The sequence below is a fragment of the Colobus angolensis genome, unplaced genomic scaffold (assembly GCF_000951035.1).
Source record: "Colobus angolensis palliatus isolate OR3802 unplaced genomic scaffold, Cang.pa_1.0 Scaffold166, whole genome shotgun sequence".
NCBI lineage: Eukaryota > Metazoa > Chordata > Mammalia > Primates > Cercopithecidae > Colobus > Colobus angolensis.
Genome location: NW_012114777.1, coordinates 5,723,084 through 5,745,811, shown reverse-complemented (window position 1 = coordinate 5,745,811; position 22,728 = coordinate 5,723,084). Strand labels below are relative to the sequence as shown.

General features: G+C 36.7%; 1 protein-coding gene across 5 annotated transcripts in view; it reads right to left on the bottom strand.

The window, feature by feature from the left end:
* The window catches only part of PCMTD1 (protein-L-isoaspartate (D-aspartate) O-methyltransferase domain containing 1), an 80,894-nt gene that overhangs the window by 23,895 nt on the left and 34,271 nt on the right, over positions 1-22,728 (bottom strand). For 2 of the 5 annotated variants that reach the window (XM_011937613.1, XM_011937612.1), the window contains exon 2: positions 3,253-3,355. The exons of 1 other annotated variant lie outside the window; for it this stretch is intronic. Coding sequence is in view for 1 of the 4 variants with exons in the window: in XM_011937610.1 (XP_011793000.1) it covers positions 3,253-3,355; positions 18,436-18,742 (410 nt within the window). In the remaining 3 variants the exon portion in view is untranslated. Of the gene's footprint in view, positions 1-1,709; positions 1,746-3,252; positions 3,356-18,435; positions 18,838-22,728 lie in introns of those variants that run through there. 2 more of the 5 variants (XM_011937610.1, XM_011937614.1) reach the window with 2 other exon arrangements.

Genomic DNA, 22,728 nt, shown 5'->3' with positions numbered 1-22,728 from the left:
TCCTCCCACCTCAGCCTCCCAAGTAGCTGGGAATACAGGTATGTGCAACCATACCCAGCTAATTTTTGTAATTTTATTTATTTATTTTTTTTTTGTAGAGACAGGGTTTCGCCATCTTTGATCAGGCTGGTCTCAAACTCCCAGGCTCAAGCAATCCACCTGCCTTGGCCTCCCAAAGTGCTAAGATTACAGGTGTGAACCACCACACCCACTCTATATTTGTGTTCTTAAAAAGGTCACCTAACATTATATATTCTAATGCTGATTAGTGTATGGATTTTTCCCCCTCTACTGCATTTGGGAGTTTACTATGATCTTAAATATATGTATAAAAGAAAACTTTAAAAATGCAATTCAAACCATAAGTGACATGATAATACTTTTGAAAAGGGGACTGATTAAAAAAAGATCCAAACCGACAGGATAAAAAAAACTGGAAGAATATCAGGTTTCAGCTATTTATTCTCTCTCCATTACATATAATCAAGGATAATCTGGTACTAAGGAATATATAAACGGCAATTAATTTTCCTCAGTTATCTTATATTTTGTTAACTAAAATCTGTATTTTGATGAACCATAATTAAATAAAACTGCTTACAAATGAGATTTTAAAACCACTTGGCACAGCAAGTTTGTAAAATATTTTAAACTTGAAAATAAGTTTAAATATTATCCACAAACATCAAGACAAATTGAAAATAATCAAAACACATGTCAGAAAAATATCATTTTTATAATTTGTCACTGAAACCAAACTGTATAAAAGGAACAACAACAACAAAAAAAAAACACTGAATCCAGCCACTCATTACATTATGCAAAATGAAACATCTTCCTAGTACCTACTACTCCTTGTATATAAGCTACTTTATAATCTGAAACACATAACAGGAATGTTTTGGTACACTGAAGATTAGCATAATAAAATTGTCAGAACTGTCTTCTTCAAGACTAGTTCATGAATATAAGAATCTGTTTCAAAAATAAGTTGTAACAAACACTTTAGAAACAACTACATATAACTAAAACAAGGCCATAAAAAATTACAGAGAAACATTTATACCAGTCATCACTGTATTTTATGATTCATCATTTTATAAATAACAAACCTGTGTAACAGAGTAATGACAAAACTAAAGAAATATAAGCCAGGGGAATTTGAGGATTTTACAATTACAACAACAAAAAAAAAAAAAAAAACACCAATTTTAAGAATTTTTAAAAATTGAGATACTTAAATAAGTAGTCTTCAAACTTATCTGTGTTGTGGATTATTATTTAAATTACATCAACAAAGAAACGCTTCAAATCACAACATATTTTACTGTTTCCCAGGACTATACCCTCTTGCCAGCAATAAGCTTGAGCTCCACAGATACTTGTACAGAGCTGCTTCACTGATTCAAGAGTCTTCCTTGAGTCTGTTCTGCTCAATTAATGACCCAAAATGGAATTATGTGTCTTCATGTATTAATAGGTGAAATCTATTAATAACTAATATACAACAGAGCTTAAAATAGACCTTAAACATTTGCTTTTACTAATACTTTTATATTTTCTAAGTTCAAATGTACTCAAAGAGCCCTTTTGTGTACATTGTTTCGAGATCAAAACAAATACTAATAGCAATTAAATAAAATGAACAAAATTCTATAGTTCTAATGACTGTATAAAAATACATTCACGACTACATCTTAAGCACTTACCATGCTACTATAATCCTTAAGACAGAGAGAAACGATAAAGACAAAAAAGGATGCTAAAATTGAATCCAAATTTCTTGTCAAATAATTTGGACTAAAAACTTTTATTTCTGCCAAACATGCTTTTCTTGGAAATAGGATATGAACCAACACAGTAAGCCTTGAAAAACGAATCAAAATGTGCATTATGTGTTGTTTATAAAGACAAGCATAAGTAAGATACAGGATGGTGTTCAGTAAATTAATGCAGAAAATTCAAGTGGCTTGCTTACATCCATTGAATTACAGTAAAAATAAAACCTGAGCATTTCCCAACTGCCCCATGCCTGCCTGCCTGCCTGCAATCTTTAACACAGTTACAATCACACCTAAGTAGACACAAGATCTTGCCTTCATTGTAAGTACTGAGGATTTTGCTCCATTACAGCAGGTTCTGTTCTTCAACCAATCAAATGCCACTTGCCAGAGGGTAAATACAAACTGGGATTGCAAAGGGGGAATGAAACAAAAGCACAAGAGGAAGGGGAGGAAAGGCAAAGGGAGAGGGGGAAAATAAACATTCCTCTGAATATATTCACAAGGTTTTTTGGCTTCTTCTCTCCGGTGCTGTCCTTCAATCAAGATCTTTCTAGAGAAAAATCCTCAGTTCTGATCTAGTCCCCTCCCTCAAGTTTTGGTCATAGCCAAGGGCTGAAGACAAATGAGGGCCCACTCCCAACAAGCCAAGTTGAAATTCTCGATGTTTTTGCCTAAAACTTCATTCTTTAAAGTGACTGTTCTAAGCTTGTGCTTTCTATCCTTTTTAACACTTTTTCTCTTTGAAAATAAGATACACAGAGAAATGAAAGATGTAAAAGCTCTCCAAATTTTACACAATTTCAAAGAGCTCATGGATTTCAGCGTTAAGTGCCCTTGCTCCATAGCAATGCAGAATTTTAGGATTACACACCAAATGGACTTTTCCTACCAGCCCAAGGACCAAAGCCTGTGCAATGTTTCTTCTAAGGGGAGTTATATTGTGAGTTTAAAACAATGGTTCTATAAACCAGTTTCTCACAAACAATCCTATCACAAGACATATCAATGTATTTCTATGATCATTTCTTCTGGATGTATTACAAAGTAGCTGAATATGTTAAAGTCCTTTGTATACTGACAGGTACCACCTCTTACGTTACAACTGAAGAGGACAAAACTACTAAATTACTATCCAAAAGGTAAAAAAACCAGTTCCAGACAAATACTGCAATCACAGCATTACATTGTATCTCCAGAAAAGATACTTGAATAATGTTTAATGAATTCAACATTACTAATAAAGTGCTAGTAGCAAAAAAATTACTGTATTTATAATTTACTATAGAATTACATATAGGTAAAGTTATAGCACAGAATAATATTAACTTTTTCTCATTTTATGGTGCACTGATTTTTGCTGCATTCAATTGAGTCAGTCAGGATCAATAATAGTATTCAAGAATAGTCATGTTGCATATATCTATTTATTAAGTGATTTTAAACCAAAACTATAGATATGAATACTTACTTATCAAAGCTATCACTATTTTTGATGAAGCTCTCCAGTTTTTCCTTGGCATATTCCACCACATCTGAATGAAGCTCAATCCCATGATTTATTCCAAAAGGACCTGCAATCGTAGCAGCATTTTTATAAAAGATATTAATAATATGCCCTTACAGAGCTCTTTTAAGTTCTGCTCATTTATACATCACAGGAGTACTTAAAGATGGCTTGAAATATGCAAATACCTCCTAGCCACAGATTTAAAAGTTGAATAGAAATCCATGTACATTGCTTTAATGTAAAAAAGGAAAAAAAACAGTTCGCCTGAGTTTTCTATCAAAAAATACTACCAGGCATAAGGTTGAAACCTACAGAGCCGTCCCAAGAGAGGAGCTTATCTGGCAGGACAAAACTTCCAAAAGAACAGTATTTCTAAATGAAGTTTAAGTTACTTGCTATTATCATTTGCTAAAAAATTCGTAATTCAACATACTTAAAAACATGCGCTGACACAGATACTGCATGAATGTCTCGGGGCATCCCTATCCCCAGACAGCAGAGGCTAAATTCCCACCCCATTCCATGCTTTTTGGAGCTCCCAGTGCCTAGCAGAATGTGGCCATCAGGCAGCATGCTGGACTTGACCCTCATGATCCAGCATATTTTACACTTCTCACTTAGGATTTCTCTTTACATATACCCATGGATGGACTGACCTCCCAGAAAAAGGGGAATGAATAGAGGACAGCGTTCTCAGCCCCCAGAGAGGTACTTGGGCTGGCTCTTTTCCCCCACCCTAGTACCAGCTCACAATGAAAATATGAGGACTCAGTATCTCCTAAAGCTACCGTACATACATGCTAACCTGCCCCATGACCCACATGAGAATATAACACACAAATTACAGTTAATCCCTTTTCAGCTTCTGAAATTGAGCCAACCAGGTTTTCCACTCAACATTTTTTCCTTTAACATTGGACCTGGAAGGTGTATTATTTTCAGTATCTTTAGGAAATACTTAACTGGATGTGCCCTCTACTAAATGTCTAAAACGACAGTGCATATTTGGATTGTTTATACTATTAGGTACTTTTAACCAAAAAATCACAATCATAAATTGTCATGTTTGAATGTTCAAACAGTACATGTAAAATATGCTTTGCCTTCTAAGAAACATCCAGACTATAAAAATTTAACCAAAATGTTTATATATAATCTTCAAACCAAAATCAGATAAGGATAATGCCTTTCCCTAAAGTATACTTTTATAGTTTTTTAAAAACATTAATTTTACTTGAAAAATCTGTTCAGATAGGAAAATTAAATAAACAGGTGCTTGATTCATCAAACCACAACAGAATTAACTTCCTTTGCAATGTTTTTACATTTTATGAATTGCCCTGATTAAAACAATGTTAAACTTTTTGCTTGTTTCCTTCCTTATGAACTCTTAGCCTTCATCTGAAAACTGGAACATCTGTCCAAAATCATTTATGACTCCTTGTAATTACTATTACTACAGATGAACTGAGTAAAACTAAAATCTTTTATATTCAAAATAATAAAGCAGACAAAAAATTAAACTTAGAAAAGCACACAGTGAAGTCACTTTTCAATATATTAAATGTGAACATTATGAGAATTTGAATTTCCATAGGTGTCAACATATAAAATGTTTTAAAAAGCCAAATAGTTTTCCTCATTTAAAATAATTCAAATACAGGCAGGATGTGGTGGCTCATGCCTGTAATCCCAGCACTTTGGGAGGCCAACATGGGCAGATGGTTTGAGCCCAGGAGTTTGAGACCATCCTGGCCAACGTGGCAAAACCCTGTCTCTACTAAAAATAGAAAAATTTGCCAGGTGTGGTGGTGGACACCTTTAATCCCAGTTTCTTGGGAGGCTGAGGCATGAGAATTGCTTCAACTCAGGAGATGGAGTTTGCCCTGAGCCAAGATCTCGCCACTGCACTCCAGCGTGGGTGACAGAGCAAGCCTCTGTCTCAGAAAAAGAAAAAAAAATCAAATAAAGCTACACTTACTTATGTACACAGTAAGAAAATTATCCCATGACATAAACCTAATTTCCCTTTCTTCCTTTTAGGGTGCTCCATTGACTATAAAACACGAGACGTTTACATTTTCATTATCCATTAAGAACCTAGGGTCAGGCACTGTGACTCACACCTGTAATCCCAGCACTTTGGGAGGCCGAGGTGGGAGAATTGCTTGAGCCTAGGACTTCGAGACTAGCCTGGGCAACACGGCAAGGCTTCATCTCTACAATAAACTAAACAAAAAAGTAGCCGGGCTTAGTGGTGCATGCTACTTGAGAGGCTGAGGCAGGAGGATTGCTGGAGACCAGGAGGTAAAAGCTACAGTGAGTTAGTTGTGTTCCTGCCACTGCACTCTGGGCTGGGCAACAATGAGAAACCGTGGTTTTGTTTGTTTTAAAAAAGAAGAAAGAAAAAAGAGAGAAAAAAAAATCTAGTTACTTTTTTTATAAAAACAGAAAAACCAGGGTTGCATAGATAGCTCAATTAAAAAGGTTAATATTGCTGGCACTCTATGTTTCCTATAAGACTCTATGTTCCTGTCACTGCAATCCGGGCTGGGCAACAGAGTGAGACCGTGTCTTTAGAAAGAAAAAAAAGAAATAGAGAGGCAGAGAGACAGAGAAAGAGAAAAAAAAATCTAGTTACATTTTTAAAAGAAAATCGAGGGCTGCATAGATATGAGATCAATTAAAAAGGTCAATATCACTAGCACTCTTATGTTTCCTATAAGACAGAATATGTAAATATAATAACAAAGGTGTTAAGAATCTATAATCAAAGCTTCTAATCCATAGTTCAAACTGCATTATTAACAGAAAGAGTTTGAATTTCAAAGTTCTAGGCTCTCAGTTAAAGATGCCACAGGTCTCTTTTTCGTTTTATTTTTCCTGCTTTCTGCTTATTATCTAAAAGCAAAGTGTCAACTTTTGCAAATAAGCTTAAAGAAAATTTCTTTTTTTTCACATAACTTTTCATACTACCTTGACACAAGATATTTAATAATGAAAGATAAAGACAATTCATTAATATGTAAAGGATTTGACAAACAACAAAAATACACATGTAAAATATGCTATGCATTAATATTGAATGTAAACACCAATTATGATTTTTTTATAGGTGAAACTGTTTAATTTTCAATGACATGGAGGTACAACTCTAATGATAACTACTTAACAATGTGAATGGTAACTAACATGTTCAAAGTAAATTAAAAAGAAAAATGCATTAATAAAAGGCAGAATTTAAATAGCAAAGTCACCAATATCTCATTTATTTAGAATGTGATATACACCTTGAATGCATTAAGTGTATAAAAAGGTAATGCAATGCTGATTATGACAACTCACATTTGGTATCTATATTAAATAGAACAACAGGAGAATAAAACAGAAAATTGAAAAAGCATACATAGCTGCTTCTGAGAAAGGGGGCTAAGAGATCTAGCGTGGTAAGGAAACATTTTTATCATTACATGCTTTTGTATAAAGTTTGTTTTAACCACTTGCATGTGTAACTTTTTTCAATCAAAAAACAGTGGGCTACTGAAAGAGTTTAAAAAAGAACATAAATGTTCAAATAAACAAACAAGTAATATACAGCTAATAGAAAGGTACAAGTTGTCAATGGAAAAAACTGAAATGGTATCCAAAAGATGATGATGCTAACAGGCCAAGTGAAGAATAAATTTGACTTCAAATTCCAATGTTATTTTGTATTCGCCAATGTGAAGATTTTTCTATGAAACAAGGGCTTAATTTTTGTAACATATATTTTTGAAAAAAAGAAAATGTTGACCTTTAATGGCTAAATATTAAACAGAACATAGAAACATACAGTGAAGCCAAAGTTTATTAAAACAAACACAGTAATTAGAAATACCTAGGAATCTTTACATAAGAAATAATTTTTAAGGTTGACAAATCCCCATTGAGAACAATAACAAATATAATAAAATCTAGGCTGCTTTCAAGTTTTCAAATCACATTCATTGGATCTAATTTTCTAATAATTGGATCTAATCTAGTTCATTTATCATTTACCAATTAGTCAAGAACCCAAGCTTGTACATAAAAGTCAATAATTATTAGATTTAGGCATCAAGTGTCTATACAATACCAATTTTTTAAATTTATATCTATGTTCACCCCGTGTAATGTCCAACAGTTTGACAGCGTGGTGCCGATGAGTAGAAGACTGAGGCGGACCAAGGAAACCAGAGAGTTCCACACTGCATCTGAACGAAGTTCACTGTGCCTTTAGTATTTTGTGTAACGCTAGTTTACAGAACATAGCCACAGGCAAAAAGTACTTCATAATACATAAAGTTCTAAAGCTGAAATAATTCAAGATCCATCATTTCAGCTGAGGACGCTGAGATCAAAATACTGGTACGGTGAGAAAGATAGATTAAAGGTCAGATGTCTTGGTTTCCAATCCCAGTTCCTCCTGTTATATAATCTTAAGACCAGTCACTATAAGACCGGTTCCCACCGTATAAAAGGAGTCCCTGGGAAAAAGCATTAAATTATGTAAAAGTACTGTGCACACTATAACGTAATAGACAGATAAACTGTTGTTTAAAATTATGATGTGCTTTCTCCCCACATACAGAAAGAGTTAGTTGTAGAAGCATAATTATAACCTATATAAAGGGTTCTCAACCCTGACTGCGTATTAGAATAACCTGGGAATTTTTAATTTTTAAAAGTAGATTAAACTTAATTTGATTTAAACTGTAAATGCCTGGGTCCTACCACAGATAAAAAGGGATCTCTCAGGGTGTGACCCAGGGTCTGCAGATAATCCTAACATGCAACTGGGGCTGAGCAGTACTAGCCATCTTATTATAAAGCTCCATCTGAATTATTTTTTAAAATCTGTTTTGGACTATCCAAATCTCTGTTCACATTATAGTAAAGTAACATCAAGAATTAATAGCTACCAGCAAAAGTATTTTGGCTAAAACTAAATATTCACCACAAGGGGGAGTAGGTGGATCAGTCATTAGGTTTCCATGAAATTAATATAAAGTCAATGAGAATTAAAATATAAATATAAAAGAATCTTTCAATAAATTACAATGACATTTCATTACTAATTTTAGTTATATAAAATAAGGTATCTTTATGAAGATTTACAAGCAACTTTGTTAAGTATTCAAGGAGAGTAACGGGTAAAAAGTTGACAGGAATAGGTTTCACTCTTTCCACAAATATCCTGTGGTATAAAAAATAAAATAGACCAAAGGTGAATAAAGGAAAAAGGAGAAGAGCAATTGGCGAAAGGCCAAGTAATCATTAACTAGACAATTAAGAGAAGCTGTTCTAATATATTCCAAACACTTATTAAGATACATTTATTTCTCCCATCCAACTATATCACATTGGGAAAAAAATCAAACACTGTCAAATTTGTCCTGAGTCTTGCCATGTTAGCTTAACCATTCTAAAGCTAGTAAGATTAGACCTTGTTCTTTGCTCTCCAGCTTTGGGAAAGGCATCATGTAACAAGTCTTGGAATTTACCAGAAACACGTTCCAGTCCCTCAGCCTCTTCTCAGTCTATGCCTATGCAAATGCTACTCTCTTTTATCACACATGACTCTTAGAAATATGTTTACAAAAGATCTCAAAGTGTTGGTTTCACAGTAACAGAGACTGGAACCAAGGCCCTAAGTAAATCATATCTCTAAAATGTCAAAATATCAAGAACAGATGTCACAATAAGTTCATTTACATATTTCTACACAATGTGCTAATATTCAAGAACAACCTATTCAAGAACAAACTATGACTATACCTCAATATGCACAATGTAATATTAAAACAGAGATTAAATTTCTAACAAAGCAAATTCAATAAGCTGAGAAAAAAATGTGTTAAGGTATAATACAGAATAGTTTAAAAAGCTAATTTAAACACCTTCAGATTTTGACTCAAATTCTTTTTTTTTTCTTTTTGAGATGGAGTTTTGTTCTTGTTGCCCAGGCTGGAGTGAGACAGCATGACCTCACCTCCGCATCCTGGTTTCAAGTGATTCTCCTGCCTCAGCCTCCCAAGTAGCTTACAGGCATGAGCCACCACACCCAGCTAATTTTGTATTTTCAGTAGACGCAGGGTTTCTCCATGTTGGTCAGGCTGGTCTCGAACCCCTGACCTCAGGTGATCCACCCGCCTCGGCCTCCCAAAGTGCTGGGATTACAGGTATGAGCCACTGTGCCCAGTCTCAAATTTTTCTTAATGCAATCATTCTTGATGGAAGATAGTTGGATATGATCTTTCCTTCCACTGTATGTCTATTACTGTGAAGTACATGAAGATACGTGGGACCAGCATGGTAACAGATTCACATAAATACTCAATAAATATTTACTAGACTAAACGAAGAACAGCCAGTCAAGATTAACACCACACTTTTATTGCTAGTTCAGAAGCATCACGCACAATTTCAAGGGTAGGAGATGTGTCTTGAACACTTCCATATCCTCAGCAGCTGGCACAAGGGCTAACATAATACTTGCTTCAAGAATGATAAAGTACATAAACGTAGCTACGGTCTCAAATTCACAAGGTTCACAACAAAGACTGAAACAAATGATATCCACAAAGCATAAAAATATTTTTCATGTCTTGATTTTAAAATAGTGCCTGACCAAAAAAATATGTTAAATCTATATTATCTGATGGTAGGGAATGATGCATGCCACAGAAGTAAATGTTATTAAGTACATTCCATTCAAAAATAATTTCTTATTAATTTTAGCTGCTTGACAGAAATCTGTCAAAATTCAACAAATATTTTCCTTTTATTCCTAAATAAATTTGCTCTGACTCCAAGCCAACTATCCCTATAAAGCCTGCGAAAATCGCAGTGTCCTCAGAGCTCTATAAAGTTATCATCAAAGTGGGGAGGCAACTAGGTAAAATATACGAGAGGAAGAGAAGGAAAATACTTCGAAGTATTCCTTTTGATACTTTTGAATTTTCAGCCCTGTGATTATGTTACCTACTCCACAAAATAAAATTAAAGAGGAGAGATTGGTACTCAAGCTTCTGCATTATATAATTTAGAAGAAAAAAGTGCTCTTCATTAAGAAAGGAAACAGGAGAAAGAGGAGAATTTGGTAACTTTTTGTCACATGTGCAAGAGGGCAGGAAAAAAATAGTTGGGGAAAGGCTTCAATTCTGGAATCTTCTGTACACTGGAGAAGAAACAGGATGCAGGCACCACATGTTTAAGAACCCAGCTTGGGAGTGCAGCCTGGAAGATCAAGAGTGTCCAGAGCTTAGTTGCCAGACCTTAGAGGCAGAAATCTATGAATCCTTTGCACGTGGATGTTACTTTAAGAAAGAAGAAAGATTCACCCTTCACTACAGGATAAAGTCAAAGTTGCTCCCAAAAAAGGACACAGTATTTATAAACATAACACATAGAGGATGTGAAATCCAAGGAAACAATTTTTGGCAAGAGTGTGGGAGTGTAGATGGACTGACCCTGCAGGAACCAAATCCAGAGAGAATGTGAAGGCAGGTTCCAGATGAGACCAAGAACTCCAGCAGACCAAGCAGCCCTGCCAACTCCAGCCAACCTCTGGTTCTAACCTGACACATTCAGTCCAACATCCAACTCAGCCTAGGGAAGACTGTGTCACAGAGTAACAAACACAATTCCGTAGGTGCCAGCTCCTACACAGGGAGATAGAGATTCACAAATTCTACATTTAAGGAAGCAAATTCAGAACGGTTTAGTACTTTTCTCGAAGTAACACACAGTCAATTCTCATTATTTACTGTATAATAGTTACGTTCCAAAAAATACAGCAAACATTGAATTGGCAAAAAAAATGAACTGTTGCTCCTTAGGAAAATATGTACATACATAAATATATCAAACAGATTATAATATTAAATCCTGAGAACTCATCCTGGCTATATTATTTATTTTACAAAAGAGAAAATAAACTTAAGAAGTGTTAGTGACTTGCCTGAGCCACCCCACGAACTGTTGCCAGAATTGGGATTCAAGTCACCAACAGGCCCCAGTGCAGACTGGAGCTTGTGACATGCCTTTGGTTATCTCTGTATGACCACGGAGACAAGTAGGCAGAGAGAGCTTCACTTTATCCTACCTCAGCTAGGAAGATGCAAAGCAGGAGACTCAAAATTTTTGTTCCTCTCTGCAAGCTCACAAGTGATCATAAAAGCAGTGTGGGTTTTGATTTGGGGAGTTCAAATTAAGTATTCGTAAGTAGGTGAATTCTCAAGAGACAAAATTTGCAAATAGTAAGGATTGGCTGTATTTGCTACAGAGACAATCTTGGTTGGGAAACAGCTAATCACAAAGATAAAACTCAAAATGCTCAGAGAACCACCTAAGCCACTTCACATCACTGGAGAAATTTCCTCCTAACTTCTAAGAATAGTATGAAAAAATATAACCAGAAGAAATTAGTATGAAAACTTTATAAAACCTGTATTGCTTCCTAATATTTATTATTTTTATTATTTACTATTACTCTATAATCAGCAGTAATATTATTCATAAACACAAAATCACCTGGGTATTGATTTTCAGAGTTAGCAGCAGTGAGAGAGGTGGTTGTCAGTAACGACTTCTACTGCACAACCAGTGTAAATCAGGGGGAAAAAAAACTCTAAGAAATAGAACAGTGGTGGCAACTCCATATAGAGCACAAGGGAAGAAAAAAGACGCCCAGAAGCCTAACTAGGACTAAGAAGTAATAGTTCAAATAGTTAAACAGTTTCATGAATTTCATAAAATGTGATTAGCCTAAAATAAAAGGTTGTTTTCAAAACAGATTTGCTGACAAAGCCCCAAATATATCACATATCAAAAACAGATGGGCCAGGCGCGGTAGCTCACGCCTGTAATCCCAGCACTTTGGGAGCCCAAGGCGGGCAGATTACAAGGTCAGGAGATTGAGACTATCCTGCCCAACACGGTGAAACCCTGTCTCTACTAAAAATACAAAAAATAGCCCGGCATGGGTGACAGACACCTGTAATCCCAGCTACTTGGGAGGCTGAGGCAGGAGAACTGCTTGAACCTGGGAGGCGGAGGTTGCAGTGAGCCGAGATCGTACCACTGCACTCGAGCCTGGGCAACAGAGCAAGACTCCACCTCAAAAAAAAAAAGGCTGGGTGCAGTGGCTCACACCTGTAATCCAAGCACTTTGGGAGGCCGAGGAGGGTGGATCACCTGAAGTCGGGAGTTCGAGACCAGCCTGACCAACATGAGGAAACCTTGTCTCTACCAAAAACACAAAATCAGCCAGGCGTGGTGGCACATGCCTGTAATTCCAGCTACTAGGGAGTTAGCTAAGGCAGGAGAATCGCTTGAACATGGGAGGCAGAGGTTGCAGTGAGCCAAGATCATGCCATTGCACTCCACCCTGGGCAACAAGAGTGGAACTCCATCTCAAAAAAAAAAAACAAAGAAGAACATTATAATTCCTAAAAAGAAAAAAAACAACAGAGCGAAGCATGGTGGCTCACATATGTAATCCCAGCACTTTGGGAGGCCAAAGTGGGCAGAACACTTGAGGTCAGGGGTTCGAAACCAGTCTGACCAACATGGCAAAACCCCGTCTTTAATACAAAAAAAAAAGATTAGCCAAGCGTGGTGATGCACACCTGTGGTACTAACTACTCAGGAGGCTGAGACTGGAGAATCAACTGAACCAGGGAGGCAGACACTGCAGTGAGCTGAGATCACATCACTGCACTTCAGCCTGGGCAACAGGGTGAGATTCTGTCTCAAAAAAAAAAAAAAATTTCCTTTAAAAAAAAAAAAAAAAAAGCATTAACAGTATAGAGGAAAAGCTGAGGTTTGTTTTGATGCATAAAACAGAGTATATCTTACAGAAAAACCCTGATACCTGCAGAATGTGTTTTTTGGTGTTTCTGAGACAGAGTCTTGCCCTGTTGCCCAGGCTGGAGCACAGTGGTGCGATCTCGGCTCACTGCAAGCCCCGCCTCTCCGGTTCACGCCGTTCTCCTGCCTCAGCCTCCCAAGTAGCTGCGACTACAGGTGCCTGCCACCAAGCCTGGCTAATTTTTTTTTTTTAATTAGTAGAGGCGGGGTTTCACCGTGTTAGCCAGGATGGTCTCGATCTCCTGACCTTGTGATCCACCCGCCTCGGCCTCCCAAAGGGCTGGGATTACAGATGTGAGCCACCATGCCCGGCCCAGAATGTGTTTTATCTTACCAAGAAGAATGAGAGGTGAGGAATGGGGGAACTGACCACCCTGGATCTCCCTAATCTTTCAGCTTAAAGTAAGTTAATAAAGAATATTCTTTAAGAGGCACTTAAAAGAGCATGAAAAAACATTTGAAAATTCTATTTGTGATAAAGACTTATATCCAAAATATATATAAAGAATACTTACAATTCAATAATCAACAACCCAATTAACAAACAGGAAAAGATTTGACTAGTCATGTCACCAAAAAAATATACAAATGGCCCATAAGCACATGAACAGCTATTCCATATCATTAGTGATTAGGGAAGAGCAAATTAAAACCACAATGAAATGCTACTTTATATCAACTAACGTCGCTCTTTAAAAAACGAAGTAACAAGTATTAGTGAGGATGTCAAGAAACTAGGACCTCATATAACATTGGTGGGAATGTAAAATGGTGCAGCCACTCTGGAAAATGCTTTGTTGGTCTCTTAAAAACATAAATTTACCATACAGGTTAGCAATTCTACTCTTTTAAGAATCTACCTAAGAGAAATGAAAATGTATATCCACACAAAGATTTGTACCTAAATGTTCACAATGGCATTATTATGCATAATGGCCAAAAACTAGTAACTCAAATGTCCATCAACTGGTGAATGGATAAACAAAATGTAGTGTAAATCTACATGATCAAACAGCATTCAGCCACAAAAAGGAATGAAGTACTCAGATATGCTACAGCATGGATGAACCCTGAAAATGTAATGCTAAGTGAAAGAAGCTGGATTCAGAACACCATATATTGTATGATTTCATTTATATGAAATGTCCAGAAAGGACAAATCTATAGAGACAGAAAGTAGGTAACTGGTTGTCAGGGACTGGCTGAGTACTGGGAGTGGATGCAACTGGGCATGCGGAATAATCTTTTCAGCACATTGGAAGTATCCTCAAACTGTATTGTGGTAATGTCTGCACAACTCAGTAAACTTAACTAAAAATAAGTGAATTGTACTCTTAAATGAGTAAACTTGATGGTATGTGAATCATACCTCATTAGAGGCAGAGGGAGCGAGAGAATATGCATAAGCATGCAGGCAAAAGAGAAAAAGCACAAGCACTGAGGTCAAAGGCAATACAGGTTAGCTGAACAAGGACCACCTAACGTCCCATGACAAGGAGAGAAAGAGTGTAGAGGTCAAACATGATGGCAGCAGATAGCTTAACTAATGCTTTTGAATAATATGGCAACTGCAGTTAAGTTTCCTGCTTATCAACTGTCACCTTTAGGAAAGAATGTTGTAGCAGCAAGGTAGTGGCATCCATAGTGCTGTATGACACTGGCAGTCTCCCCAAAATCACTCCTAATAATTAGGGAACTAGGCAAGAGACTAAGAGAAAATCATTAGGTGGGATGAATCTGTACATGTTTTATAAGACACCTAGAATTTTTATAGTACGGATTATAGAAGAAAATGAAAATGAATCCCTAAGTAAAAAGGATCAGGATTCAGAATCCCTACCTGAATCACAAAGAGTTTATCATAATAACTTGCCTTCATGGTTCTGATACTCAATTCAGTTATGGAAAGCAGAGGTAAAATATAGGACGTGGGAGGCTGCTTTTTTTGCATTCTGTTTTTCAATGGAATTCCCTGAGAATGAAAAGACAGTACTGAGAGGAGAATCAATTAAGTACTAGATCTTTATGAAAACCCTTAGTTCAGGGAAAATATTTAAGGAGAAGCAAGCAGGACACGAAGAATTACCTTCAATTTGAAATTAAAAAACATGTCTCAATGACACATCTCAGGAGTTGGGAGTGATCTATTCTCCACTGTCTTCAATAAAAGTAAATTTATGAATAATTCCCTAAAGTGTGCTTTAATCTTAAGAAATTTTCTAAAGAAAACCCAGTACAAAAATTAACCATGCGTACTGGTACTCCCAGCTACTCAGGAGGCTGAGGGAGGAGAATCGCTTGAGCCCAGGAGGTCGAGGCTGCAGTGAGCCAAGACCATGTCGCCACACTCTAGCCTGGGCAAGAGACTGAGACCCTGCCGAAAAATAAATGAATAAATTAATGATAAAAGAAAAACCTAACCTAGTCTCACTGAATTTGTGTTTCTGGATTTGTGTTTCTGGAGTGAAGTGGAAACTCCCCAAGGAGTACCTTCTTTAACTGTGTTACCAAATCACAGATGCCCCGCTCTCACTGAATTTGTGTTTCTGGATTTGTGTTTCTGGAATGAAGTGGAAATTCCCCAAGGGGTATCTTCCTTAACTGTGTTACCAAATCACAGATGCCCCACTCTCCCTGCTTCAGCCGGGACTCCTCCAGAGTTTACTACTAAATATGTACTACCCATAGGACCCACTGTCTATGGGGAACACCTGTTATCCCCATCTTGTAAGTGGAAAAGAAAAATGGCTGAGTCATAGTGTTATAGTTTTTTGTTTTAAATAAAGAACTTCTGTTAATAAGGTGGCTGTGAAGCAGTAGAGCCAAATTTGATTCACTATACTAAGATAATCACAGGAAGCATATGAGCATCCTCCTCTGGATCCAGTTCTAAGTGATTTTTACGGATGTATACCTTCCCCTCCATGACATAAAACACACACAATACACAAACTAAAAATAGAAAGCAGGGTAAAAAAGATAAAGCTTCCTCAGAAGCCTGGTGAATTTCAGACTTATTAGCTGTAATCATAGTTTTACAGACTGTTGTTTCTGCTTCTCCTTCTTTAATCTTTCTCACCAAAGGAATATTCTTAATCAAAACGAGAACAACTCTATCTTGGTCTTAACTTAGCAGGATAACACGAAGATAAATCCTGGAATAGTATCCAGGAGCCACTGCCATATATGTAAGATCCATGACTCCCTAGAGCCTTGTAACAGGAGGAAACCATCTAGCGCACTGCAGATCATTTACACCAATGGTCCCTTTCCCCACACTGCCCATGTCATGGATTAAAAGACATTCATGATACAACAAGTTTGACATCTGCCTACAGTGCCATCTGGCCACAGACATCTAATCTCTTGGAGCCTGGGACTAGGCAATGAGTCTAAGAAGGCAACCTCATTGCTGGCAAGATTGCAAATTATGATGCATACCTCCCCCATCCCAAGTTTGGCTAGATTGACCTCCCTCAGCATGAGCCAGTTGGCATATACTAGAGAAGTGGAAGACAGAATAAACAGGCACTTTCAGGCTGGCCAAACATGGTATAAGGCTTGGACTCCAGCCTAGAGTTGCCAGAGCTGGTTAAGAAATGTTCAAGGATAGCAATTCCCTTTTTTTTTTAAAGAAGCAGCTCTCCCTACTCTCACCTCTAGATTTTGCAGACTGTCTCAAACCCTGGAGATTCCTTTTTCAAAGAAACTGGTGATAGAAGTGACAGACATCTGGAAGTTCCCACCTGTTAAGAAATTCCTGTCTTAGGACAGGGAGGAGTGCCAAATTTAAATGTAAGCTTCTAAATTTCTCTTTATCGATGAAAATTAATCATTTCCTATCACCTTTGAGCAGTTCTTATACATTAGGAAATAATCCAGTTGAATAATGAAAGGCTTCCATCCCCACTCTTTTAAATGAAACAGATGGGAAGTCCCATGACTAACAGAGTAAGGAACTAGCTAGTGTGTACAGAGGAAATTTCAGACCTAACTATACCTTAAAAGTCATAATGTGACCATATAATTTATTGTCCAAACTCAGACACTTCGAGGAATGAAAGGACGTTATTAATACTGACACTAGGAAAACAGAGATAAAGTAGGACTGTCCCAGCATACTAGAACATAGTCACCCTACTAGAGGATATGTCATTCTCTACTTAAAATTCTTCAATGATTCTCCATCACTTTAGAATGAATTTTACACCACATTCTCATCCTTATTAATTTAGGGATATACCTCAACTATAGTACCTATCAGACTACATGAAGGCTGTTGATTTTCTTATGTCTTCTCACACCCCACCCACTCCCTCAAATAATGCTCTATTTTAACATATGCCACACAGTAGCAGCCAGTGAATATGGCAGCTGAACTAAATGCCTTGGTAAACTTCATAGTTGGTCATCCTCCATCCAACATAATGTCTTACAGCAGATTTTCCTCCACCCATGCATCTTCCACCTATATTCCATATTATCCAGTTGTCACTTCCTAAATATGTGACTTTCAGGCAAGTTATTTAACCTCCCTATGCCTTTGTTTACTTGCCCATATAAAAGGATTAATAATAGTCTGTACTTCAAAGGAGTATTAGGAACACTGAATGAGTTAATACACACATACTGCTTTAAACAATACCTAGCATTTAACATCCAGTAAGCTCTTTGAGGGCAGAAATCTTAGTCCCTTTTGATCACTGCCATATGTACATGCCAGGAATAACGCTTGGCAGAGCAAACACTAGAAAAGTTTGCTGAAAGCTTAATGAACATATACTTCTTTCTTCTCTATTTTTCTCCAATCCCTTGCTTTACTCTAACAGTGCCACATCTTATATATTCCATTCTCCTGTCTCTCTAACAAAAACCTGGCACAATGCTCTTAGATAACCATCAAACTTTATATGCCAGAAGACAGAACACTCTACCTGAAATAGATTAAATATTACTTCTGAGTTTCCTGCCTACCAGCGCTTGACTTGAAGGACAGACAATGACTAACAGAGAACAGTCAGTTCCCAGAGCTACTGTAAGTTGAGGATTACACGTGGGAACTATCAGGGTAAGGACTGGGAATGAAAAAAGGTTACTACTACTTTGTGTTTTCACATCTAAGTAAGGAAGAGACCTACATTGAGTATACACATTCAAACATACTGTATACAAAGTTACAACTCCTATAAATCATAAACCATAATACAAAATAGGCTTATTTTTTAAAATAGAATTTTACAAAAATAAAATTACCTAAAATTAAGCCCACCATTGTACTTAAATATCCGGTTCCACTTCCCAGGTTAAGAAAAGACAATCCTGGTTGAAGTTTCAATGCTTCCATAACTTCAGAATAAATGCAAGGTGCTGACAAGTGGATGTTTCCATGCTTCCAGGCTAAGTCTTTGTAAGCATTGTCTCTGTAGCCTTCCAAATAGTAATCTCCACGATCAATCGCTCTGAAGGCTTGTTCCACTCTTTCAGTACGAATATACTGAGCTTCTTTTAAATTATCAATTAAGTCATCATTATCTTCCCCAGCACTCACAGCTCCTCCCATGATAGTATTCAAATCAAATCATAAATTTAAAAATGAAATAAAATTAGTAGAAATGGCTTCCAATATTGCACTTGATTTCCAAAAATAAATTAATCCTGGAAGGGAAGAACAAAAATAAACAGGTTTAAATTAATGCTCAAAAGCAAAATAACTCGTTTATTAAATGTATGTCATTATAATTAACTACAATTTCTCATGGAAATATTCTGCTCCAGGCATAGTGCTAAACTCCTTCTTAACTATATTACTTTATTTAATCCATATAGTAACCACAAAAGCTAACTTATATGATCTCATCTGTACAGATGGGAAAACTGGAACACAAAGAAGTCAAGTAAGTCACCTAGTACCGTGAAGCCCATTATGGTGGCCACTAGTCACACATGGCTACCTGGATCTAAATTAATAAAAATTAAAAAAAATAAAAATAAAAAATAAAAATTAAATACAATTTGAAATTCCATTAGTCAACCTACCTGTATTTTAAGTACTTAATAGCTACTTGTAGCTAGTGGCTACCACACTGGACAGCGCTGGTCTGCAAAGTGACACTGGCAAGACTTGGTCTCAGGTCTTTAAAGTCAGAAACCATGTTTTTTGTTTGTTTGTTTGTTTGTTTGTTTGTTTGTTTTAAAGATAGGATCTCACTCTGTCAGCCAGGCTGGAGTGCAATGGCATGATCTTGGCTCATCCCCTCCCGGGCTCAAGTAATCCTCCCACCTCAGCCTCCCAAGTATCTGGGATCACAGGCGCATGCCACCACGCTCAGCTAATTTTTGTATTTTTTTGTAGAGATGGGGTTTCACCATGTTGCCCAAAATAGTCTCAAACTCCTGAGCTCAAAAGATCCATCCTCCCTGGCCTCACAAAGTGCTGGGATAACAGGCATGAGTCACAACACCTGACCTCCATGCTCTTAATCACTGAGCCACACTGGCTTCTTTATAGTATAGTATAGTATAGATTAATTTTAAAAATTAGTTGATTTTAAATTCCTGAACTTAAAAACAATTCGAAAATGCACTACATAAATTTAAAATGTTAACACACAGAACAACATATTACTCGAAACAATGAACATAAAATGCAAAATAAACAAACCCCAGACTCATGTTTATTAACGCACTTGTGTGCTAATAGTTTTGTTTAGCAAACCTTGTTGTGATAGAAACCACAAATTTTATTAACAACTTCAATACCAAGCACTAGAACATATGTTTTATACACATACACACACACTGAACTTAACAGATTAAACTCAGCATCTGAATGGAAACGTAAGTGCAATTTCAGAAAACTAAAAAAATTTCAAAACATAATAATATACAATTTAAGTTTTATTCAACTATAGCTAGTAAGTTAATATATCAATTTCTGAATTAATAAATCAGTAGAGGAGAGCGTGTGAAATGAAATACCCATGGCCAGTAACGAGTTATGACAGTTAACTCTGGCAAGGCTGTACTCCAATTCTTGACCCTAAAGAAGTATACCAATTAGGGTCTCAAGTATCCCTAGGGTCCTCAGGCCCCTGGCACCACTGGGGCAGCTCCCCCAACACAGCCTATCATATTGTCTTTGTGTCTGCTTTGTCCTTTCCTACAATTGCCTCAAGAACTTTTGGAGTAGAGGAAATACTGTGAATTCACATTTAATTCATTCAAACTCACTTATAACAAGCTGGCTGGCTCTAGCACCTTCAATCCTCAGAAATACATAAGTATAAGGGCTTACAGCACCCATCTCCTCAATGAATATATTTTGTAGAATGTAGTGCAATGGGAGATGTCAATTCACTATTCCTTCAACAGGTCTTAGCTGTGGCATCTCGACTTGCTGAGTCCAACTGTAGCATTTCAAGACTTTTTAAAAAAAAAAAATAATATGGCCTTTAAGCACAAGTCAACTTTTTCATCTGGCACTCAGACTGAATCTTTTCGGTGAAAGAAAAAATGGTTGTATTACACTAGGAGATAGTGTCTGTCAGCATCCAGTGAGGCATCTGCCTAAGGATTTCATAAGAATAATTCTGACACACAGATATTTGGCAAATTGCTGTACCGTATATGCCACAATTTACTAGAAAAATGATTCCCTTTGAGTGGGCTCTAGGGCTTAAGAAGAAGGATCTGATCCTGCTTATGTCCTTCTGAATTCCATTCAATTCAAAATTATCATAGCAAAACAATCAATCAAATATGGTCTTTACTACACAGCTCACATTGTTGGTGAGAAAAAGGCAAGAAGAAGAATGAAATAAGTAAGAACTACCGCCATTTACTGACAGACACTGTACTGAGTGTATTTGCAGCTCATTAAGAATTACTATAAGCCAGGCCAGGCACGGTGGGTCACACCTGTAATGCCAGCACTTTGGGAGGTCAAGGTGGGTGGGCGGATCACTTAAGGCCAGAAATTCGAGACCAGTCTGGCCAGCATGGCAAAATCCTGTCTCTACTAAAAATACAGAAAGTAGCCAGATGCAGTGGCTCACGCCTGTAATCCTAGCACTTTGGGAGGTTAAGGTGGGCAGATCACTTGAGGTCAGCAGTTCAAGACCAGCCTGGCCAACATGGTCAAACTCTACTAAACACACACATACACAAAAAATTAGCTGGGTGTGGTGGCACACAGCTGTAGTCCCAGCTACTCGGAAGGCTGAGCCAGGAGAATTGCTTGAACTTGGGAGGCAGAGGTTGCAGTGAGCCGAGTTTGCACCACTGCACTCCAGTCTGGGCGAAAGAGTGAGATTCCTTCTCAAAAAAAAAAAAAAAAAATCCAATCAAACGACTGCATGGATTTTTAAAAACAATGACTGAAGAATGGATTAGAAAAGCAAGATCCAACAATATGTTGCCTACAAAAGACTCACTTTAGCCTTAGGACACACACAGACTGAGAATAAAGGGATGAAAAATGATAACCAAAAGAGAGCAGGGATGACTACACTTCCTTCAGACAAAATAGACTTTAGGTCAAAAACTGTAAAAAGAGACAAAGAAGCAAAGAAGGACATTACTTTATGTACTGTTCAAGAGAACAGAACAATTTTAAATAGGAGAACCTAAATACATAAAGCAAATATTAATAGATCTGAAGGATGAGATCGACTGCAATACAACAATAGCGGAGGACTTCAAACTCCATGTTCAACAATGGACATATCATACAGACAGAAATAGTGGACTTGAACAACGCTTTAGACCAAATGGACCTAACAGACATATATAGAACATTCTATCCAATAGCAACTGGAATGAGTATTCCCCATCATATATTATATGTTTGTCTACAAAGTAAGTTTCTATGAATTTAAGATTGAAATTATACCAAATATCTTTTCTACTCATAACGGAATGAAACCAGAAACCAGTAACAGAAGGACTTTCGGGACATTCACACACACACAGAAATAAACAATATGCTCCTGAAAAACCAATTGGTCAAATAAATTTAAAAAGAAAATAAAGACATCTTGAGACAAATGAAAATGGAAACGCAACGTAACTTATGAGATGCATCAAAAGCAGTTGTAAAAGGGAAGTTTACAGCAATAAATGCCTATATCAGAAGAGAGTAAAGATTTCAAATACATTCAAGAAACTAGAGAAAAAAGAACCAGTTAAACCCCAATTAGCAGAAAGAATGAAATAAGATCCAGAACAGAAATAGATAAAATAGAGAACAGAAAGAAAACAGAAAAGATCAGTAAAACTAAGAGTTGGTTCTTTAAAAAGATAAACAAAATCAATAAACCTTTAGCAAACTAACAAAAAAAGAAGGCTCTAACAATAAAGTCAGAAATGAAAGAGGAGATACCACAACTCAGAAGATATCACAGAAGTACAAAGGGTCAAAGAGACTATGAACAATTATCCACCAACAAATTGGATAACCTAGAATAAATTCCTGGAAATGTACACCCTACCAAAGTTGAATCAAGAAGGAACAGAAAATCTGAACAGAGCAATAACAAGCTAGAAGAC